The following is a 24,334-nucleotide window of genomic DNA, read 5'->3' as shown; positions in this document are numbered from 1 at the left end:
TCTGTATGACTTTCTGCTTAGTCTTCCTAAGTTGTTGACTTTTTGTCCTCATGTTGGCTTGTGACCTCATGGTCACAAGATTTTAGCTTCAGGTCCAGGCATCAGGTCCATGTTCAAAACAGATGGATGGGACAAGGGAAGGCACCAGGTAGTTTTCTTATTATGTGTGTTTCTTTTATCGGAAGAAAACAACTTTCCCAGACACTCCCAGTAGACTTTACTTACTTCATGTCCAGAACACTATCATCTGTAGTTGAAAGGGAGAATAAGAGAGTGAACATTTGTCAAAATAATAGAAAAGAATAGAATTATGAAGGTTGGATCACCCCCACGTCAAATCCAGCCTACCTCTTATTTTTATACAGCCCATGATCTAAGTTTTGTTTGTTTGTTTTTGTTTTGTTTTTTAAAGAGTAGAGAAGAAAAAGAAGAAAATGCAACAAAGACCATATGCCTGAAATATTTACTACTTGGCTCTTTACAGAAAATTTTTGCTGACCTCTGGATTAGACAAATCATGAATACCCCTGGGATTCTCATTTTACTGCCTTGAATAAAACTGGGGTTTGATTAGCAAGCAGGAAAAAATGGAAGACTAGCTGTTGAGTGTCCAGCTAAAGAATATACTGTAAAGTTTATCCCTGAACCAGACCAGCAGGTAAAAATGCCTTCCTGGGGTGATTTGAGAGAGATTGAAGTTCCACCTGCTGAAAAATCTTTCTTCTACTGGCCTGAGCAAGAGCTGGGCATTAGCACCAGGAAGTCCTGGTTCAAATGAAATGGAGTAGGTGGATAATCAGTTTATTAGCCTAGAATTAGAGACGATGAGATTTTATAGATATCATCTTGGCTCACTCTCCAATTTTACAGATGAGGAAATTGAGTCTCAGATAAAGAAAGTCATTTGTCCAAAATCATACTCTTAGATAGTGTTAAAATCAAAACTGTTACCCAGGTCTTCTGATTTCTGTCTAATGCTCTTCCTGTTATGTCCCTTTTAGCAGCTCAGAAAAGATGGATTTAACTGACTGACTAGAGACTCAGTGAGCATGAAGAAATGGGACATGGAACATTTTGATGGAATACAGTTGGGAAGAAAACCCTGGGCCAGTGAGGTCAAACCGTGAATGCCCGAGAGTGGATGGGTTATTTACTATAATTGGGGTCAAATCAATTCTCATTTCCAGTCTGAACAAATTGCATTTTACCCTTGGCAGATGTCAGTAGATCTTTATGTTTCTAATGGTATACTCACCAACAAATGGGAAGACTGTAACTGTAAAGTATTATAAGGCTCATGACTGATTAGAGCATTATATCCAGAGAGGAAAACTTAGCAGTGTGGATTGAACAGAGTTGTACAGGTGGAACAGAAGTTCCTGCAGAAACTGAACCCAGAAGATTCCTTGAGCACTTGACTGTGTAGAAGACTCTGTGAATAGCCCAAAGTTGTACAAGAAAGAAAGAGCAGGGAGCCGAAATTAAAATATATTACGCATTAGGCAGTACTCTAGGCATAATCACAGCCCCTGTTTCCTCTAATGCTCTGGGAGGGAGGTATCTTTCAGCTCCATTTTACAAATGAGGAAACTAAGATTCAGAGGTTATGTGACTTATGTCATAACAAATAAGTGGTAGAGTTGAGAGTCAAACTTAGAGCTGTCTGATTTTATAGCTGGCTTTCTGTCTATTGTGTAAACTGTCTCTTCTGTGGGTCCTTGCTGTCAAGGAATTTTCATTTCAGAAGGGAAGCTAAGGCACATGCTTGAGTATTAATAATACAAGGTCATATGTAGTAAATTCCACTTGAATTCTGCAAGGTGTTCTGCCCTGCCATACCAAATATGTTCCTGGACTCCAGGACGACCTCCCTGGAAGCTTGTTAGAAATGCTGAATCTTGGGTCCACTCCAGACCCGCTGAAGCACACTCTGCATTTTAACAAAACCCCAAGTGGTTAGAATGCATGCTGAAGTTTTGGAGAAGTCACAAGGTGGGAAGGTGACTAGGGAAGGCATCTTGGAGGAGGTGCCATTTGTGTTGGGCCTTATAGGATCCATGTGGTTCCTTTAACTGAAGGGCTAGGAGGCAGAAAGCCATATGCAGGTTTTGAGTTTGGAGAGTTTTCCAGATTGTCTTGAGCAGAGAGATTGAAGAATCATGAAGGGAAAAGCTGGAAATGGGAGCTGGGCCATATTGTTGGAGGACTTGAACTTCCACAAGGGGTTGGATTTGGTAATTGAGTTGCCACTGAAGGAGCTGGGTGGAGGTGGCAAATCAAAGTGTCATTTTCAGGTTAGTGTGGAGGTTCTCTGCAGGTGGATTGGAGCCAGGAAGGGACTTCAGGGGCTTCCACCTGGTTCAGATGAGGTGATGAGGCTATATACCAGGGTTGGGTCAGCAGGATGAAGAGAACTGGAGAGACTGGGACCATAGGATGTGTCCAAAGAGCAGGAACCCAGTGGGATTCCTGTTTCCCTCCTTGGGAAAGATCACAAATTAAATGTAACCCTGATGTCCCCAAGTCCTCTAGCCTTCATGTCATCATATTCTTAATATAATAAATTAGATGACTTCAGCTTCTATCTTACATCCTAGGCAGGAGTACAGAGCTGCTTTCCCTTTATCTCTAACTTAGACTCTGAGTATGTCTGAGTGTGTGTGTGAGAGTGTGTGTGTGAGACAGTCCATGCTAAGTCCTGTTCCCTCTGCTCTTCGACAGCTCCTAACAACTGCCATTCCCCATCCTGCCTGCCTCACTGGAATGTACCCACTTGTCTTACCCTCCATAACCCTTCTCTAGCTTGTCACGGCTATTACTGACTGACTGGTGACAGAAGGTGTTTATAACATAGGGAAAGGAAAATTTGGAATTCAGCAGCATGGTGGCATAGAACTGGGTTCACAGTGGGTCACAACTTAATGTGACTCATCATTATAATGTTAAAATCTCGTCTCATTTCAGGGCTGTGTATGTGAAAGTTATGTCTCTCTCCCTCCACTCAGCTCACTCAGTATGTCAGGTTATTACCCAACTTGGGATCTTGTCACTTGATAGGAAAGGGTTCCAGGGAAGAGGAAATGTGGTTAAACTCTTCCGTATTCCCATCGAATTGTGGACAAAACCCCCCACCCTGCCAGTAGCAGAAAGGCACTCAGACAGCTCCTAGAGCAGGGGCAGTGACTTAGAGTGGGAAGTCCGGGGTGGGAGGAGTTCCACAGAGAGCCTTCCCATGATGGCTTCTAAAAACTGGATTGCCCTTGTGGGGTGAATGCTGCAGTTTTAGCCCAAGCTGGGAAGCAAGGTGCAAGACTAAAGGAGGGCTGATGAGGCCCACTGCTTAGGTTAGGGCTTAAGACAACCCCCTAGCTCTTTCCCTTCCTCAGCCTCTGTATCTGAGAGGCTGCCTTCTTTGCCCCTGAGTGTCTATCTGTCCTCTGCACTTGTGGAGAATTAAGTCATCCCTCCTCTGTGCGTGGACTGCCCCTCCAGGCCTCTCTGTACCTCCACTCCCTTCCTCCACATGCCATAACTCTCTGAGGGGAAGGGAGTGAGTCTGACTGACTGTGTCTCACCACCACTTAATATGGAAGGACCTGGCACATAGTGGGTGCCCAGTAAGTGTTTATTACATAATGGATATTAGCAAAGCAAAATACTGCAAAGCCACGCCAGATTTTAAGTATAATTTGCTTTCAGTTTTGGGCACTCCAGGACCACTTAACCATTTGAAGAGATTCTTCCTTCAGATGGTGACTCCCTAATAGAATCTATTAATTTGTTCAGAATTAAAGTATTTTAAAATAGGTAATACATTCCTGTAGTTCAAAAATCAAAATGTTGTAAAGGTACTCACTGAGAAGTCTTGGTCCCACTCTATCTTCCTCCTCAACTTCCTAATGGGAAGCACTTTTGTTTATCGTGTGTTCTTCAAGTACTTCCAGTGTTTATTGTGTATTCTTCCAGTGTTTGATTTCTTTTATAAATAAAATATTCAAATATATGTTCTTTTTGCCACTTTCTTATGCAAAAAAGTAGCACCCTATATGCATTTTGCTGTGATTTGCTTTTTTCAGTTAATAATAAAGCCTGGAGTGTTCTGTATCAGAAAGAACAGAGAGAGCATTCTCATTCTTTTCTTATTTTTAATCTTCTTTTCTTGCAGTTGTGTAGTATTCCACCATGAGCATGTATCATAAATTAGTTAACTAGATAAGCACTGAGCTGTTTCCACACTTTTGCTGTTACAGCCTAGTTGCAATGAATAACCTTGTGTATGGTCATTTCCCATGCGTGCAGTTGTATCAGCAGGATCTGTCTGCAGACAAGGGACTGCTGGTTAAAGAAATATGGGATTTCAGTATTCTGCTAAATGTCCTTCCATATACGGGAGGCACCATTTTGCATTCCCCCTGTAAGGTGGGAAGGCACCTGTTTCCCACAGCTTCACAGCAGAGTTGTGTGATCATGGTTTGGATTTTTGCCCATCTGATAAGTGAGAAATGGCATTTTAGTGTAGTTTTCATTTTCATTGATTCAGAGTATCTTTTCACATTTCAGGAGTATTTGCATTTTTCCCCGCCAACTATGTATCATGTGCTTTGCCTAATTTTTCTTCTTGGTTCTTGGTCTTTTTCCTTCTGGTTTTATTGGGGCTCTTTCTATGGTGAGGAGGTGAGGCTGTTGTCTTTGGTATGACTGCAGTTTTCCCAAGCAGGTCATTACCTTTATACTTATGGTGTGCGTTTCTTTCCCCCCACATAGAAGCTTTGGATTTTTTATGTAGTAAAATTTCTCAGTATTTTCTTGTATGGCTTTGGGATTTGTATCAAAGTTAGAAAGACCCTTTCCTACTCCAAGATTCTGAAGGAATTCACCCAGAGGAGGTGAAAGGAAGCAGGTGTGGGGCCCCCTCAGAGCAGTGCTGCCAACATCACAGTTTTGTTTAATACTTAGCACTGTTCCCACGGGGAGACGCGTTTGCTGCCAGGGGCTGATGCCCACTGCCAAAAGCCTGGGTCCAGGCGCCCTGATCAGCTGGTGCTCTTTGCAGCGCTGGAAAGGAGGTGGATAAGGGGAAATGAAATGTTTGGCAGCCCCATGTTCCCAACAGGTGAGGTCTGGCCAGGTGCAGCCTGATTAGTATAATGAAAGGAAATAGAATTAGAACTTTGAAGTGAAACTTGAGACTCACATAAATTTGAACCTTTCCTGGGATTTGAAAAGAAGTAATTAATTTAGAAACTTTCTCCTTCAATATTAGACTCTGCCACATTGGCTCTAGGCAGGAAGTATTCTAGAATAGGTACCCAATATCATGAATCCCGTCAGCCTAGAGGCAGAAAATAAATGAGCAGGTAGATAATATGTTCCCTAAAATCTTTAGTCCAGTGCTGCAGGTTTGAAGAGAGAATGAGTCTCCTAAGTGTTGGGATTTCAGGAGGTCTGTACGTCAGCTAGACTGGGTCCCTCTCCTGGCTCCACTGCTAAACTGTGTGACCTCAGACAAATTACTTCTCTGAGCCTCAGTTTCTTCCTCTCTAAAATAAGATAATACTAATTATCAAACTTAACATCGGTTAAGCACTAAGTATATATCAAGTACCATATTTGATGTTTCAACATACATTAAATCATTCCCTGACTCAGGCAGCTATGAAAATTAAATGCGATAATATAAAGAGCTTTGCCCAGTGACTGGCACATTATAAAACCTCAATAAACGATCCCTAGTACTATTGGTATTTTACATGCTTACTGAAATCAGATGGGTAGGTTCAGCATTTAGTTGTAGTATTAGCTGTTCACTAATTCCACAAATACTGCCATGTGTGGGTGCTGGGGACACAATGGTGAGTGTAGACTGTGCCCTACAGAGCTTACAAACTAGCCGGGCAGATGTGAAGATGCACTGTCAGCACACAGTGACCAGTCTGTGATGAGGGCTTTGCTAGGGACCAGCCAGGGTGCTTTAGGACCACAGGAAAGGGATGAATAACTCTGGCCCAGGTGAAGGGCTTGCCAAACCCAGGCCTGTGGGCAGAACAGGGATGCAGGTGCAAGACCTCTCTGGAGGAATGGTGACTATTATTGTGATAGGGAACACTTAGGTAGCATATACCCTGTGCCAGAAGTGGTTTAATTAGCCATCACAATTAGTGCTTGGTACTGTTATTACCCCTATTGTACAAATAAGGAAACTAAGGCACCGAAAATTTGTTTGAGGTCACAGCTAGTAAGTGATAGAGCCAGGATTTGAGCCTGGAAATTTGGCCTCAGTGTTAATATTAGGAAATAGATTCAGAAAAGGGAGCAGAGGTGCTCATCACTGGGCATTGGACCAGGATTCCCTCCGAGAGGGCAGTGTATTGGAACTATAATTGCAAAGTGGGAGCAGAACAGAGTGACGAGGAGAAGACCAGGCACTGAGCAGCATCTTGATGGGAGGATTTTTAAGCAGTTGGTGCTGTGGCTTTGGTAGGACAAGCAGGGGGACCTTGAGGCTCAGTGTGTACTGTGAATGGCCCCAGAATCTTGTTGGTTTGAAATTCTGCCTTGCAGGATGAATCTTGTTTGGTTTGAGACATTTCTGCCTGTCAAAATGAAAAGGCATCTGTCAAGACCAGTTCCTAAGATTTCTTATCAACCATGGCTCTTTCCATCTTCCTAAAATGTGCTCTCCTGTCCTCTTTGCCTAGCTGGCTCCTGCTGCTCCTTCGGATCCCAAGGCTGGGCTCATATCCCACACTTGGTGCTGCCATAGCATCTTGGACCAGCCCTTCTCAGCTCTTTCCTAGGACTTACATTTTATTTACTGACAATTTGAGCTCAAGAGAGCAGAGACCATGTCTGTTTTTTCTCACCCTTTAGTCCCTGGCATAAGGCTGGAACATACTAGATACTCAATAAATATTTGATAAGTGAGTGCATGAGTTAACATGACTTCTGATGAATTAGGATTGGGAGCCATCAGATAGGAGGGTCAGGTCTAGGTGTGACACACACCCTCTTTGGGGAAATGACTAGGAATTCAGACCCTGGGCAGGAAGTCTTTCCACAGGGAAAGAGGCCTGCAGAGATGGAAGGCACCTATTTGATGACAGAGCCAGCAGGTCCCTGTTGTCTCCAGGTAGACCTGTTCTTGTCTAAATACTGTCAGTAGCCACCATATGCCAATCATTAGGTAAGGTCCAGTCTCCACTTCTGGGCTGCATGGCCTTCTGCAGGTTTTTCAGCTTCATGCAAAGCTCAGTTTCCTTATTTATAAAATAGGGATATAAAACTAATTCATAGCACTGGTGGGAGGAACAAAAGGAGATAGCACATGAAAAGTGATGCTCAGTGCCTGGCTTAAGTACTTGGCCAATGAATGCTATTATTATTGTTATGATATTCTTTTTAAATGTATCTAGTTTTTAACATATTTTATTATATTTAACCCTCGAGCCATCCTTGTGACATAAGTTTTGATTCCCATGTTTTAGATAAGAACCCTCAGGCTTGCATGAGTCAAGTGTCTGCTCAGGTTCCCACACAGAGTTAGGGGCAAAACTGAAATTTAGACCCGGTTCTGCCTGCCCTCAAAGCCAGTTCTCTTTCCATTCATTGGTATCAGGAATGAACCCTAACAAAGTTTGGTTGGGAAGAAAGTCTGACACAACAGAGACAGGTTATCACCTGAATGGGAGACACTGTGGTGGATTCCCAGAATGGGGATGTTTCCTGGCTCCAGACGACAGACCATTTGCCTTTTCCCTCCTCTATGCCTTTCCTCGTGCTGCTTGCTCCCCCTGTAGCATCCCTCCCTCAGCATCCTCCTCTCAAAGTCTGACCTGTCCTTGTAAAGGTGAATGAGACAGGTTACCAGCTAGGATGTGCTATGTGATTGATTCTCATTTGTTTTAAGTTAGACATGTGTGTGTGCTTGGATGTGAAAGAGAAAGTTGGAAAAAGACTAGCGGTAAAAGGATGAAGAGTTGACAACAGCACTTTCTGTTGAGAGGCACTTGAATTTCCAGAGATTTCTATTTTCCATATATTTTCAAAAATTAAACAAGTGAACATGTATTACTTTTGCACACAGAAAACAAAGTATATTTTTAAAAGCCTGACCATCTCTTCAAGGCTAGCTCAAATGCTCCTTCCTATATGGAGCTGTGATGTCCTCTGCTATGTGTTTGCCTCGCAGGGTCCCCGTCGATGTGGTTGTGTTTGTTTGCCCCTATAAACCTCCCTCCCTTGCCTGCTTCCCACGGTAGATCCCTACTGAACAGAATTGCTCCAAGGCCTCCCGCCAGCTGGAGCAGCCCAGGGTAGCCTTTGCCATGCAGCCCCTGCAGCTGATGTTTTTGAGCTCTGTTAAGTTCATTTCACTCAATCTTCCCAAGTACCTTTCAAGGTAGGCATTATTATTACCCTCAGTTAGAGACCAGAGACTGTCTTGAAGCTTGAACAGGATTACTAGATGTCAAACAGCACTTCTCCTGCTCCCTTGCTACACTCCACCACTCGACCAGGACCTGTGCTGCAGCCACCTTGCTTCTGGGAAGGTGGTCTCATCCTTTGGGTCCCCATGGCTTTGTCTGTCCCTTGCTTTCTCCACCCTACCCCTGACTTCCTCCCACCTTCCTTGACAGCTGGTTTGCATCTCTGGGCCACTCCAGGACTCCCCCCACCCCAAGCCCTCTGGCAACCATCAATCTGTATCTGTTCTCTTCATCTGTAAGCTTTTTTTTTTAAATTTCATATATAAGTGAAATCATATATATTTGTCTTTTTCTCTGTGTGACTTATTTCACTTAGCATGATGCCCTCAAAGTCCATCATTATTGTTGCAAGTGGCAAGATTTCATTCTTTTTTATGGCTGAATAATATCCATAAATATATATAAAATATTTTCTTTATCCATTCATCTGTTCATGGACGCTTAGATTGTTTCCATGCCTTGGCTATTGTAAATAGTGCTGCAGTGAACATGGGATGCAGATATCTTTTCTTATTAGTCTTTCATTTTCTTCAAATAGATACCCAGAAGTAGAATTGCTAGATCATGTGGTGGTTCTATTTTTAATTTTTTAAGGTACCTCCATACTGTTTTCCATAGTGGCTGCACCAGTTTACATTCCCAGTGACAGTGCATGAGGGTTTCCTTTTCTCCTCATTCTCACCAGCACTTGTTATCTCTTGTCTTTTTAATAGTAGTCATTCTGAAAAGTGTGAGGTGATGTCTCAGTGTGGTCTTGATTTGCAGTTCTCTGATGATTAGTGACATTGGGCTTCTTTTCATGTACCTATTGGCCATCTGTGTGTCTTCTCTGGAAAAATGTCTGTTGAAAGCTTCTGCCCAATTTTGAATCGGATTTTTTTTTTTGCTGTTGAGTTATATGAGTTGTTTATATATTTTGAATATTAACCCCTTAACAGATACACGATTTGCAAATATTTTCTCCCATTCAGTGGGTTGTCTTTTTGTTGTTATTGATGATTTCTTTTGCTGTGCAGATTTTTAGTTTGATATGATCCCTACTTGTTTATTTTTGCTTTTGTTGCCTTTGCTTTTGATGTCAAATCCAAAAAAATCATCACTAAGACCAATGTCAAGGAGCTTACTGCCTGTGTTTTCTTCTAGGAGTTTTAAGTGGTTTCAAGTTTTACATCAAGTATTTAATTGATTTTGAATTAATTTTTGTGTATGGTGTAAGAAAGATAGTGGTCCAGTTTAATTCTTTTGATTGTTGCTTTCCAGTTTTACTAACACCATTTACTGAAGAGACTATCCTTTCCCCATTGTATATTCTTGGCTCCTTTGTCATAAATTAATCAACTGTGTGTCTGGGTTTATTTCTGGGCTCTCTATTCTGTTTCATTGATCTATGTGTCTGTTTCTATGCCAATACCATATTATTTTGATTACAGTAGCTTTTGTAATATAGTTTAAAATCAGGCATCCTTGCCTTCTTAAGTGGGATCTTCTTAACTAGGATACTCAAGTCAGGGAGATGGATATGGCTATGTATAGAAATAATGATCCAGATGGCTAAACTGTTCAATTGAAAGACAAGTAATGGGGTACAGAAGAACAGAGTCAGGATCAATGATGCCTGACTTGGAGGGTATCAAGGAAGGCTTCAAGGGGTGGTAGTGTATATTCTAAACTGGAAAGGATGCCTAACATTTAAAAGTAACTCCAGGCTGGCAAAACAGCATGAATAGGTGTTAAGCCCATGATGTATTAGGACATTTTGTCCCTGAGAACATTTAGTCTTTATACTAGTTAGGATAGTTTTGGTGGCAGGGAAATGAATACCCAGTGAAAAGAGGTTTTATTAACTGACAAAATTGTATTATCTCACAAAACAAAGAGGCAGCTATTTTGGAGGTTTGTTAATCAGAGGCACAGCATGACACTCAGAATCCCCAGTCTTTCCCACTTTGCCTCTCTGCCTTCCTCGGGGTTGACTTTGTCTTCAGGCTGCTCTTTTCCCAGTTGCCTCACTCCACTCACAACCATGTTCGAAAAGCAGGACAGACCGGTATCTCTTCTGTCTCTTCCTCCCTTCTTCCCTCTCCCTCCCTCTCTCCCTCCTTCCCTCCCTCCCTCCCCCTTCTTACCTCTTTACTTCCTTCCCTCCCTCCTTTCTTTCCTTTCTTCCCTCCCTCCCTCCTTTCCTTCCTTCCTTCCTTCCTTTTCTCCATTAAAAAAAAAAGGCTCCCCCCACCACACTTTCGGAGGCCAGAAATATGAAATCAAGGCCTCCATTCCTTTTTATTAGGGAAAAATAACCTTCCCAAAAGCATCCAGGAGGCTTCTCCTTAAATCTGATAGGTCAGTACCATGTCACATGCTGCCTCCCAAGCCATCGGGGCGAGGCTAGATGACATAAAATTACCAGGATAGATCTAAATTAATCAACATTCACCTCTCTAGGATTTGAGAGGGGATAACTCTCCCTGAACAGATGGTCCCCTTTAAACTGGGATTCTATTAATAAGGGAGAAGGTGAATATGTACAATTGTTGAATAAGCAACAACAATACCTTCATAGTTTTTATAAGTAGACATTTTAATCAGAATTATACCAGTGTTGATCAATTTTCATCAAGAAAATATTTTCTGAACTCAGCTTCAATAAGCTAATGCATTAAAAGTTTTTAATGCAGTATATTTCATTTTCTTCCATTTTCATTTTTGTTTTACTTACATTATTTTCATGGGTACAAATTCTTTCCCATGTAAATCTTATGTCACAGATTTATTTCATTGACTATTTTTCATGTTACTAAATTTTGTTGATTTTATTTGTAGGTTTTGACATTATTTTCTTATAATATTTATTTATACTAGTTTTCTTCGGTCAAATTTTATTGATCGATAAATTTTGTTTTACAGGGAGTATTTCTATCAATAATCTTCATTAGGAATTAGATGAGACTGATTAAATGTATTTCTCAGTTAATCCATGATAAAATTGTGAGTAGTTCTTCTTAGGTATGCAAAGATTGATCTGTTACTCAGATTGCTATATTGCAGAGGTCAGCAAACTAGAACCCCACAGACCAAACCTGGCCTGATGCCTGTTTTCATAGAGTTGTAAACTAAGAATGGTTTCTACAGAAGAATATTTGTAATCTTTTGGATGAAAGAGAATGTGAACCTTCAACCCCAGCTAAGAAAAATGTTGCCCTCTCCCCCAAGCTAATTTCGTTTTTTCATTAATAGACTTATATTACAAACATTGTATTCAGTTATTATTATTATATTTTAAATTTTGTCAGTGAAAGTTTTGTTTGAATTATATAATGTTCTTGATTTTGCCTCTTGGCCCCTAATTCCTAAAATATTTACTAACTGACTCCTTACAGAGGAAGTTTGCCAACCCCTGCTCTATTGTATTGCTAGCCTGATTTTTCTAAACACTTACATTCTCTCTACCCTATACTGTCTGTTCCATTGGAGTTACAAGAAGCAAATGGTGCATGAGGTCAGTATGTTCTTTGGGTCAAAATGATCGACTCAAATGTCCAGCTTCATTTGCGAAAATAGCAAGTTGGGTGAGTGAAGTCATACTGTTCAGTGATGAAGAGAGATGGCTCTTCAAGCTGTAATGTATTACATCAGATAAAAATACAAATTGATGTTAGAGTTTTCTATAAAATCAGTTTCTCCTCTCTTTCTTGTTAACGTCTGATAAGTCTAACATGTTGGAAAAGCGGAAGTATCATTGCTTTGAAAGCATCAACATTAAAGGGAAATGTAGTCTTTTGAAACCTGAGAGAGCTGAAAGGCTTTGTATGTTTTCCTACTGAAGTTTGCTTCTTTTTCTTTCATTTAACAGATGAGGAAAAAGAAAATAATAGAGCATCCAAACCCCACTCTACTCCTGCTACTCTGCAATGGTAAGTTCCATTATGAGCAAGTTCTCTTGTGATGGGAAGCTCATATAACTATGTCTTGCTGCCGATAGGACAGCATATTACTTGGCTATTTTGACATTGTTGCTTACATCCCATAGCCCATATGCAACCAATTTAATTTGCAGGTATGTATAAAATACTCAATCTAGATATGCCTGGAGATTTGAATTTTCATATTTATTTTACTTGGGAGTAGATTTTTTTTCTGTCATCAAAACACTGGCAAAGACTGAATTCCACATAGATGTTACTAATTTATTTTAATAGAGTCCATTATTTTAATTAATAATGTTGCAGCAAATTATAGAAACATAGGTCTGTTCACCACTACCAGTGAACCCTTAATAAATTATTAATTATTTGCAATTATACTACAATTATTTTAACATTAATAACATTAATGTGAATTATCTACCTGAGTGGCTCTTTCTTTAATATTTGGAATTCCTGGACATGATGTAATATTTAATGCTATTGTTTAAGTGGTTACATTCATGTTTGATATTTACAGGTAAATTCTCCTCTAAGAACTTTACTTAGAACTTATGTTGTAGCTTTGAATACCAAGGCTGTCTATGCCTCAGGATCTTGGCAGTTAAGGTCTATTACTCCCCTAGCAGCGCAGCCCCACAAACCTGAAGGAAGTAATGAACAAAGGGGAAGGAAAGAGAAGTGGGGAGGGGAAAGGAACCCATCTACTGTGTGCCAGCCTACGTGCTAGGCACTTTGTACACATGCCTCATTTCATTCTCACAGTTCTATGAAGCTAGTATTGTTATGCCCATTTTACAGTTGAGGAAAATAAAGCTTAGACAGTTAAATCATTTACCTGAATCTACACATAGCCATGAAGTGGCAGATGCAGGAACCCTTTATGTGCACAGCCTCTGCTTTGGGAGAAAGGAAAAGAAAAATCAGGAAGGATGGAGGAGAGAGACCAGATCAGAAAAGGAAGCAGATGGGCTTTAATGAACAAATCATATTAGATTCTCTTCACTAATCCATCCACAGGTGAGAGGAAAACAACATTGGGAGAAAGCATTCAGGAATGTAACTCAATCTTCTCTAACAAGAGTCTGAGTAGTCAACTTGTTTTGCTACAAGGATAGCAAAGGTTATTTTCAATAACTCCATTTCCAGCCATTTGGCTTGTTTCTGTATTCTGTTTCCCATTGCATATGCTGCCTTTCTGTTTTATTTAAAATTCTAGTCTACTTCCCTGGTCAAATCTCCCTCTGCACCCTTTCCCCCAAATTATGGCATAGTTACCATAATGCCATAATTCCCATAACTATGGCACAAGTTCCCTTAATGTCAGCACATCGAATGAAGCATCAATGTAAAGGACTAGAAATGGGAGTGAGAATTTATGGAAATGCTAGGAGTCAACAGACACTCTTGCTTTAATAATCTGAACATGTTGTACTTTTCAGAATAAAAAATTTGAAAGGGACTTGAAGAAAATCACCTTGTTTATGTCTGTTTTTCTGTGATTCTCTGGCATCTTCCAGACAATGGCAAAGCTGTAAACAGTGTAATGTCGTAAATCAGACTGCCAGGAATTAACTCCCAGCTCTGCTTTTCCAGCTTTGTGACCTTGGTCCAGGTCCTTCACCTCTCTGTGCCTCAGTTTACTCACCTGTAAAATGGAGATAGCTGTAGTATCTACCTCATAGGGTAGTCACAGAGAGGAAATGAGTTAGTATGAACAAGGTGCTTGAATGGTGTCTGGTGTAGAGTGAGTGCTGGGTGAATCTTAGCTGTAGATCCAGCAGTTCTGTGGATTCAGCAGACTTCTTCCTTCTGAGTCCCACAGGGACACCCTGGAGTAGGGCTTCTCTCCTTCCTGATATATGCATATCAATTCTCCTTCTACTGTACCTAATTTTGTACAAAATATCTGTTTTTCTAAATACATGGTCATACAGATCAGTCCAGAAGAAATTTTATCCTCCAGTTCACAAAGTCAAGCAGTAGATTTTTTGAATGAAAAAAATCTATTTTCAGAACCTAATCAAATTTGAAAATTTGTTAGTCATTATTATTATCAAAATGCATCAAGTCGTTCAAATATCAGATTGTCCTCCAATTCCCTTTACATTATATTTTTAAGATAGAGTTTTAGTCATTAACTAATTTTACTGATTTACTGAGCACCTACTGTTTGCTAGGCCCTATTTTAGGCTCTGAGAGTACAGTGATGGATAAGATAAACTAAGAATAGAGGCTGACGAGAGAAAAAATTGGGTGATAACTTTTAAAATTGTTATATTAATGATAAATAAACATGTAATACATTAGATAGTGGTAAGTGCTATGCAGAGAATTAGGATTGGATATCTCAGAGGCTATTTTAGGTTGAATGGTGAGGGGAAGCTTCCCTGAGGAGGTGACATTTAAGTGGACATTTGTGTGGCAAGAAGTCCTTAGGATGCCATGAGAGTGTTAAAATTAGGGAGACATTCTAGGCCAGGGAGCAGTGCAGTCGGGCTCTCCCAGAGGCAGACTATGAGCTGAGGTGTGCATGCAGGTGGTTTGTTAGGTAGGGCACCCAGCATTGACAGCATGAGGGTAGGAATGCAGAGAGGGTATCGGGCTGCGATAGCAGAGGCTTCAGCAGTCCCACAGGGAGTTCTGAAGCCAAGGTGGACCTTCAGAGACAAGTCCAGGCAATAGATCCAGGTCTTTTTCCCCTAGCCTTGCTCATCACGGATGTAGGATGCCCCCAGGGAGGTGGCGTATCTTTGGGCAAGGCAGTTGCCTTCACGTTCTCCTGATGACAACTCCCCAGGGAGGATTCAGCCTAGCAATCAACCTCTCAGCGGTAGGAAAGGACACCTCAGTCCTGAAAGGTAACCTGGGCACACCACAGCATCCACTACTCTCCCCAGGGTGGAAGTAGGCTGAGCTTGCTCACGGACTTGCAGAAGGCCACCCGTGTGGTTGGAGCATAACCAACAAGGGGGAGAGTGATACAGATGAGGTGGGAGAAGGAGGTGGGGGAGAGGGTCTGTAAACAGCAGGAAAGAAAAAATGAGATATTTCTCTAAGATTAGGAGCAGAGACATGCTTAAAACCATGGTGGAGGACAAGTGACCTCCTATATCAAGTTCCACATGTGTAAATTTTTTGACTAAGTTTCAGTATAAAAACTTTGTCTCAGAAGGAACTGGATGCACCCTCCATTTCACAAGGGAAAATGACATTCCCTTTTTGCTCTGGCTGCCAGGAAATTCAGAGCTAAATCTGATGTTTATATACTTTTTAATCTCCTTGTCTAATTTTCTTCATTTTGTTAGCTTTTTAGAAAAAGGCAAGACACAAATAAATCCAACAAATACACATTTTTATTTTATTTACACAAAATACAAACGAAAACATTATAGATAAGGTTAAAGTCCATTCTTCCTGTAGTTTCTTGCCTCTTCCTCCAGAGCAGCGCTGTTACCAGTGAGAAATATGTGAATATGTGTGTGTTTGTGCATATATGCATATATATGTATATATAAACACATATGTATACACATGTATGTATTTACTGTCCCTTGCCTGTGCACTTACATGCATATGCACTGATAGAAGTTTCTGAACTGTGATTTTTTATTTTGTATTTTCTCCTTTTTAAAAGAATACAAACATATAACTAAAAATATTGTTCTACAACCTGTCCCACTGTCCTGATCCACAGCTTTCTTGCTTCCTCAGTCGAATGTCCTAAAGCAATACCCATATTAGTCTACAAAGAACAACCTCATTTTAACTGCTACACAGTGTTTCATGTAAGACAGCAACAGAATTCATTTCGTCATTGCCCTTCTTTTTGATGGACGTTGAGATTGTGTCCGAATCTCATCTTTGCCATTACAAATAGAGACCCAAAGAACGTCTTCATATGTCGCCTCACACACCTGCTGAATTGTTTCTTCTGTGTGGGTATCAGTCAGTGGAAGTGCTGGGCATACATAAAGTGTTAATGGGATTGCAAAATTGCCCACTCTAATGGCCTTTCCATTTTGCATCCTCACCTACAGTGCAAAATGCTTTTTCTGAAAAATAGGAACCTAGCTCCACAACACGGCATTTCATTCTCCATGGCATCTACATCCTTCATGTTGTCCCCTTTCTCCAGGGGTAGCGTGTAGCCCCTCAGGACAGTGGGACGGGCAGGCCCAGAAAAGTACACTGGCCTCACTGCCAAGGTGGTAGCTGCCAGCCTGATAGTGCCCAAGTCTCCTGGGACACTTGGCTTGTTTCTGGAATTGGGTTAGGAGCTATTTGCCTCTCTAACTTCCCCCGCCTTGCCGCGAGCCCCCTCCCCATCGCCCTAGAGACCATCCCCGCTCTAAGAACAAATAATACAGCAGCCAAGCAGCTGAAAATAAGCAGGGCCACGTGATCTGGAGGCAGCTCCCAGCAGAAAACAGGCAAATATTGTCAAATGCCTTCTGCCAAACACTTTCCAGTATCCTCGGTCATGAGGTTAGTAAAGCCCAACCCGCTGGGGATGGTGAGCCCTGCTGGAATCCTGGCTGCACAATAACATCTATTCACACAGAGGATTTCGGCATGGAAAGCAGCCTGTTCCACCATCCTGGCCTGCTTGCTGCCAGCACATGTCCTGCTCCCCAGCCCCGCCCTCTCACACCTCCCCTGTTGTGGGTGCGGTCCGGGGGGAGACACTCCCCTGTCTGCGCTTTGCGGGGGGTGGGGTGAGGGTGGTGGTGAGGCCCTTCCCCAAAGGAAGGGGGCTGAAGACTTTTGTCACGTTCATGGGAGGCATTTTCCTTTCTTTGAAGAATTAAAGATGGGACTTGGGTGATTGATGGGCTTTCAATATTTCAAATCAGTATGAAACAAAATTAATTTACTGTTTCTCTTTAAAATGTTCTTGGAGTCCAGAGGTAGAATATTGGGCTAGGTACTGTTCCGAAGAAGTACATTGGAGTTTTAGACCAGGCTACAGCTGCTAGACCAAACTCTGGTTGTAACCAGTGCTTGATGTTTTGCACCCATTTCTGATTTACTTCTTTATTCAGTGGTGACATAACCTTATTTTCTTTTGTAATACAAGTTAGTCCACCTCACTCCAGAAAGGGAGGCAAAACATTTTTAGTTTTCAGTGTAACCAGAAGCGATTAATAATGCCAGTAGGTGTGACTGTGTCCTGCAAGAAGCCCTCAGGTAGAGATATGAAGGAAGATAAATTAAGCAGAACAACATGTGGGTGTAACTGTCTCAGAGAATGAGATGCTATGTTGTAGAGCTAGGTTCTTATTTTTAAAAAGCAATTTTGTACTGTGAGTGAAGGTATAAAATGATAAAACCATTTAAGTGGGCAGTTTTGCAATCCCATTAGTGTTTTAATATGTACATCCACTTCTGAATATTGACATGGAGAAACACTCCCCCAGGTGTGCAGGGGGCACATATGAAGATGTTCTTTCAGCCCTATTTGTAACAGTAAAGGGGAGATGAGTAGAGACAGGGAAATAGATGGAAAGGGAAGATTGAGGGGGTGGTTTACAGTAGAACATGGTGCCAAAATCCCCTCCACCAGCACTCTGGCTGCCAACCCATAGCCTAGGCCCCAACAGATAGATTAGCAACAGCATGGAACTTGTGGCACTGTGTTATTACACTGCCTAGTTTTTGTCACACACGAAGAAAGGGACTTGATTAACCAAAAAATGAGCAGAGGGATTCCAGAACCTGGCTAATTCCAGGCCTTTGGAATACTAATTTGGTAGCTTGTAGATGAAGCACAGAATTTGGACTAGATTATTGCAGATTCTGGTCCAATTTAGTCATTACAATGGCAGAGATAAATCCCTGATTCAGGCTATTGATGGGCACTGACCAAAGCTACAAGTTGAGCCAACACTAAGAAAACCTTCAACCAAGGGGATGCAGGGCTAGCCTTGGCCCTGGGAGAAACACCAGGGACCCCCTGAACTCAGGTTTGTCTGCCAAGCAGCAAATCATGGACTTAATTGTTGTTTGATAAAATAGATTGGGGTTTTTTGGTTTGTTTTGGCATTTTTTAGAATCTGCCTCAGGCCTGACCAGAGCCCACATTAGCCAATGCCACCACTTTGCATTTATTTATCACCTAGTAGTGTTCTTTCCTTGGTTCCCATCTTCCTTCCTTGTCGGCTTCTTAAAGGCAATGGTGAGGATCACGTCTTCTTGTTCATGGCTGTATTCTGCAGTACCTGGTGCATAGTAGGTGCTCAGAAGATAAATGCTGAGTCACTGACCACATGGATGTCAGACCGAAGCACAGAGTGAGGGCTTTAGAAGCATCGTCCCTCAGTTCATACTCCAAGTCAGGCTTTTCCTAGCTGAGTGATTTGAGGCAAGTCACTTAGCCTCCCCGACCCTCCATTTCTTCCTCCATGTGATGGGGATAATGTTACCCATCTTGTGGGAGAAGTGATAGCAAATATGAACATCTCTGGTATAGAGTAGGCACTTGAAAATGTAAATCAAATCTGTTAATATAAACAAGCTTTTCCTTTAACTTACCTAGGTCTTAAGATTCCTTTTTTTTTAAGGGTTTTTTGATTTGTGCAAAAGCCTGCTTTCCTTCCTTCCCACCCTCTCTCCTTCCTCCTTCCTTCCACAGTGTTACTGTTTTGTGAGCACAGTGCTAGGAACTATACTAACATAAATAGGAATTTGATTTGGTCCCTTCCTCCAAAGAACCTTCAGTCTAAGATGTAGCATTACCTGAATATTCCACAATAATAATATAGAGTAATACCAATAGTTACCCCCTCTATTGAGTGATCTGCATATGGCTGAGGGCTGTGCATGGATTCTTGTTTAACCCTCACAGCAACCTTGGGAGCTGGGTATTGGGTATCGTTTCTTCATTTAACTGATGAAGGGAGCGAGAGTGAGAGTTCAAGGAACATATCTGAGACCGTAGTGCTTCTAAGTGATGGAGGCAGGATTCACCCTCAGTGATCCCCAACTGTAAAACCGGTGCTTTCTCTCAGGGAAGCCTGTTAGAGCCATAAAAAGATACAAAGAGCTATAGAAATCTCCAGGAAGCAGTGAGAGCTTTAGGAGCAGGCCTTGTATCCACTCAATCAAGGTGTTCTCCTTTACAGACATAACTCAGCACTCTACATGTTATCAGCTGAATGAATGAATTTGGCAAGGAGGAAATTATTAAGAAGTGATTAGCAGATGGGACTGGGTGGGAATTAAATGTAGCCTCATGGAAGAGAAATACGAGCCGAGTCTTGAAGGCTGAGACCCAGCAGAATGCCATGGAACATGTGTAGGGTGGAATGTGGCAAGGTGTTTTTGAGGAACAGCAAATAGTCCAGTTGGCTGGAGAGACATGTATGTGTAGGGGTGTGAGGCCAGAGAAGCCTGGAGAAGTAGAAGTAGTCAGGGGTCAGAGAGAGGAGGCCTTGGATGCCAAGGTAAGGAGTTTGGACTTCTGTGGAGAGGCAAAGGGGAGCCACTTAAGGGTTTAGACTACTGTCTGCCTCTGATTGCTTGGCTAGTTTTATTTTTTCTTTCCATGTATTTTACAGTCACAGATCTCTTGGACAAGCTCAGTAATAAATTATGATGTTTAGCAAAGTAAAAAAAAAGAAGAAGAAGAATCCTATTTTTTCTTTTGGTAAGACAGAAGAAAAAAGTTCCTATTCCAGACATGTCTGCAGAAACTCAAGAAATGCATGCTGAACTGAAAACCCATGTGAACATATAAGAAAACATATGTTTAAAATTAGAGCAGAGGGAGAAATTATGTTGTGTGCTGAGACATTTGCTCTACATTGTAAAGTGCTGATACCAAGCTTCCACCACATGCCCTTGGATGCTACATCCTGAAACCTTGTGAGGAGGTCTTTTTTAAAATGCATACTGCAGATAATAACTCATGGTTGGCTAGTAGGCCGAGGTCATAATCTCTCCATAATAGGATAGGCTCAATTCGAATATGATCAAGTTGTTAAATAGAAGATCAGAAAACGGAAGAAGTGGGGAATGTTTTTGTGATCATTAAAAAAAAATCCAGATATAATAGAGTATTGTTCACCATGTCAGACTAATGATGTCCTGTAAAAGTGAGGTGGAAAGGGGGAAATTTCATCAGCTATGAAGAGAAATAATTAACTGCCTTTCTTTCTGCCATGCCTTGGTCAGGGAAGTCAGCATTCCAATTAGCGACTTCAGTACACGTATGGACCCTCTAGAGTTTGTAAGGGGGTTTAGGGAAAGGTGTCATGGTGCTGTTCCTGTAGAAACTCATCAAGCATAAAAGTTGCCATTAATGCCAATTACATTTCTTCATTCATAGAGCTTATTAAAATGCTTCATAGTCATAAGCCACCTAGATACCTTGAGGCAAAGAAGCTTCATAAGAGAAACAAAACGTGGGTAGGAATGTAGCTGTTTAGCAGGCCATGGCCTCTGGCAGGTATCTGCTTAATTAGCTCAGCCTATGTGCACTGTGACTAATGCCCATAGGATTCAAATAGTTTGCTGTAGCTATGGGTTCATTTAATGGGAGGTACTTTAACCTTGATCTCATATTTAATCCTGATTTCTTGACCAGATTTAGTGAGCATACAAGTCACACAAACACCAAATAGAAACTGAGGCACTGGGGACTTAAGTAAAGGAACTAATGAGAGGAAGAGCCAGGAACTTACCTGGGAGCCAGTGCTCTTTAACACACTTGGAAGCGTTGTTCGCCCCATAACTTGGCGTCCTCGGCATTTCTTAATCATGGAGAATGGAGCCCCCTTTCATCCATTCAGCCCAGGTAGGAACTTTAGAGATTCCTTGCTTGCTCCTACCCTCCTCACAGCTGACAGCATGACACCCACACCCTAAATGTTATCTCTGTCCCCACAGCCACTCCTTCAGTTCATGCTCCTTCACTTCCTTCCTGGACTATTGAAATACCTCCGAACTGATCTCATTTTTTCATTCATTCATTCGACAAATACTACCCGGTCAGCCACTGTATGCCACGCTTCACTAATCCACCTTGTCCACCCACCATAGCAGTGCCAGGGTGACCTTTCCAGAGAATAAATTTGATCATGACACTACCATCTTTAAACTTAACTGGCTCTCTATAATTTTAAAGGATTATATGCTTTTTATAAGATGAATTCTAAATGGTTTGAAATGCATGTTTGTTGAATGTGTCCATGGATTTTTCTGGCCAAAATTAATATTAGGAAATCATTAGCAAAGATAAGCAAAAAGCAATACTTTACCCCTTTGTGTAGCTGGTTATGCACAAAGTTCTAACTGCCCAGATTATTCTTGTGTATGCACTAGACTGGAAAGTGTCCCACACACAGTAGCCTAAAGAATTGAAGTCAAACTTTATAATGAAATTGCTCAATGGAACTCTCAGTAGCCTAAGATGAAACCTATGAGACTTGGTGGTGGTTGTTTTTTTTAATATTCTTTTATACTCAGTCCATTGCTGGCAAATACAATATATTAAACTTTAAATTAATACTAGTTACTGTTGTTGATGATTACATTATTATTATTCCTACAGCATCCCAGAAACACTTCCTGCCTCTGAGTATTTTTCAGTCCTCTCCAAGTACTACACCATTGCCTTCTGAAAATAACACTTTCATAGTAACTCTTCAACTCCGGAGGTTGCTAAATTCTTATGCCAAGCCAGATTCTTTTGTGTGTCACTTAAGGATTCTCCATGCCCCTCCATGGTTCTTTCCTTTTAGATTTTCCGTTACAAGCCATGGCAGAATACCACAGTGGTTCAGAGTGAGACAAACTTTCCATTTATCAGCTGCATGACTATGGACAAGTGAGCTTCACTCTCTGAGCCTCAGTTGCCTCATGTAAAACATGAGTACAATACCTCCCTCGTATGGTTATTGTGAGGGTGAAATGAGATAATGGATACCCAGTGTCAGGCACCTAGTAAGAGCTCAGCAGGTGCTAACTGCTGCTGCTGTTACAAAATTCCAGTCCCAGTTTATCATGAAATCTTTATCATCTGCACTATAATCTGTTTTCTCACCTTCGACTGCACTTGTAGTCAGGAGTTTATAGTACTTAAATATTCTTATTTCTGTGCACTATTCTCTCCAAATAGAATGCAAAGTAAACTAGGGCATAGATCATGTCATATGTCAACACAAGAGTCTGCAGGAGCCTGACAAGAAACAGAAAATAGATTGAGTGTAAAAAAAAAAAAATAGGGAGGAGTGAGGACTCTGGCCAACCTGAGGGCACATGTAACTCTGGCCAATTGTTGTCATGCGGGAATATGGGCCCAGGGTTGCCAGACCTCAGTCTTTTCAAAAGAAGCCAGAAATCCAGATTATTATGTGAAATGTCCTGAGTTTTAAAAGTTGGGCCAACACTGTTCAGGCCAAACAAAGAATGTTTGTGAGACCCCATTTTGTGAAAGCTGCATTATTCAGATGGCCCCTATGAGTTTGTACATAATCTGGTTATTTGGACCTTTGAACTTTCTTTTATAGAAAAAAACAATATTTTGAATGGCATTTAGGGGTCCAGGCTAAACTAGAAGGCTGATTCCCTTTCATACCAGCCCTGAAGCTTAGGATAGTCCTAAGTAAACTAATCTCTGTGTGAAATTATTTTCCCACAGGGAAACAAATTTAAAGTTCCAATTTATAATGTTGGGGACACATATGCTAGAATGTAAACCCTTTCAGAACTGGGCCTTTGTTTTGTTCACTGTTGTTTCCTTAAAGTCTGTAATACTACCTGGCACCCGATAAGTATTTTTTGAATTGAAGATTACCTGTGTCTTTATTCATCTGTCCACCATTAATCTGTTCTCTGAGTGCACATCTTGGGCCATCTTGCACACCAGGGTGTCCCCAGCACCTAGTGAGTGATAAGAGATCAATAGATATTTGTTGAATGAATATATGACTGAAACAATCTGTCCATCAAATACTGAGCACCTGCCGGGTGCCAAGGAATATGTGGGACTTGAAAAATGCAGAAGTGAATCAGACACCACCCCAGCCTCAAGGAATTAGGTTGCCTAGAAGAGATTGCATAAACTGTTTCCTGGAACACTTCTAAAAATTGTCAGGAGTTACTCAGTGTTCCCCTTCCCAGAAGTTGGGGGTGGCGGGGGTGGTTGAGACGACCTGGGACCATTCAGCACAGGCTTCTTCATTTATTCGAGCGTCCCTCGGGTTGTTTGGTCATTGGCGTCATCCGTGGGGTTGGGATATGAAATGATTGAACTGATTTTCTTTCAACCACGTGTTGCAATGAGCCGAATGAGCACTGCCCTTTCAAGTGGGCACCTCGGGAGGCCGCGTCCTCATTCCACTTCAGTTACGACAGCGCTGGACCACTTCTTTGGCAAGTGCCCTCAGAGACAGTTAGAAGCCATTTGAGGACATTTATTTCATTGCTTTAGCATCATGCCTTATTTTTGACCCCCTAGAAAAATGGATGGGAGGAAAATGTTATTCTAGTCATTTTCTCCCTCAAACTTGGTTCTAAATGACTTGGGGTTATTTCCTAAAAAACAATTCAGAATCAAAGGAGACATATTTTCTGTTTTGAACAGAAATATTTTTGAGTTTATTGAAAAGTGTGTGCTCCACACTGGGCCAAAGGGCATTAGGGCCCAAAGAGAAGCCCCCAAACTGTCATGTGCCCAGCAGTTTTGCTGGAAGAGATATTAAACCTTCCAAACCATCTGTGACAAAGCAGGCCTATTCTTTTGGATACCTACATTTGGATATCTTCAACATGGGGTTAAAGAGGGGGAAAAACACTGTATCTAGTTTACTTTTATGTCCCTAGTATCTAGCACAAATTCTGGACATGTTAGTGCCCAAACAAGTTAGGGAAAGGCAGAGTAGGTGATGATGAGGTCCAACACCTACTGAGGGCTCACCATGTCCA

At 41.5% G+C, this 24,334-nt stretch overlaps 1 protein-coding gene across 3 annotated transcripts in view; it reads left to right on the top strand.

The window, feature by feature from the left end:
• The window catches only part of RFX4 (regulatory factor X4), a 130,750-nt gene that overhangs the window by 20,330 nt on the left and 86,086 nt on the right, over positions 1 to 24,334 (top strand). For all 3 annotated transcript variants that reach the window (XM_031683158.2, XM_072973069.1, XM_072973068.1), the window contains exon 3: positions 12,337 to 12,397. In XM_031683158.2, coding sequence (XP_031539018.1) covers positions 12,337 to 12,397 — 61 coding nt within the window. The remainder of the gene's footprint in view (positions 1 to 12,336; positions 12,398 to 24,334) is intronic.

Source organism: Vicugna pacos, chromosome 12 (genome assembly GCF_048564905.1).
Source record: "Vicugna pacos chromosome 12, VicPac4, whole genome shotgun sequence".
NCBI lineage: Eukaryota > Metazoa > Chordata > Mammalia > Artiodactyla > Camelidae > Vicugna > Vicugna pacos.
Note: the sequence above shows the minus strand (reverse complement) of the source record. Positions and strands in the feature narration are given on the sequence as shown.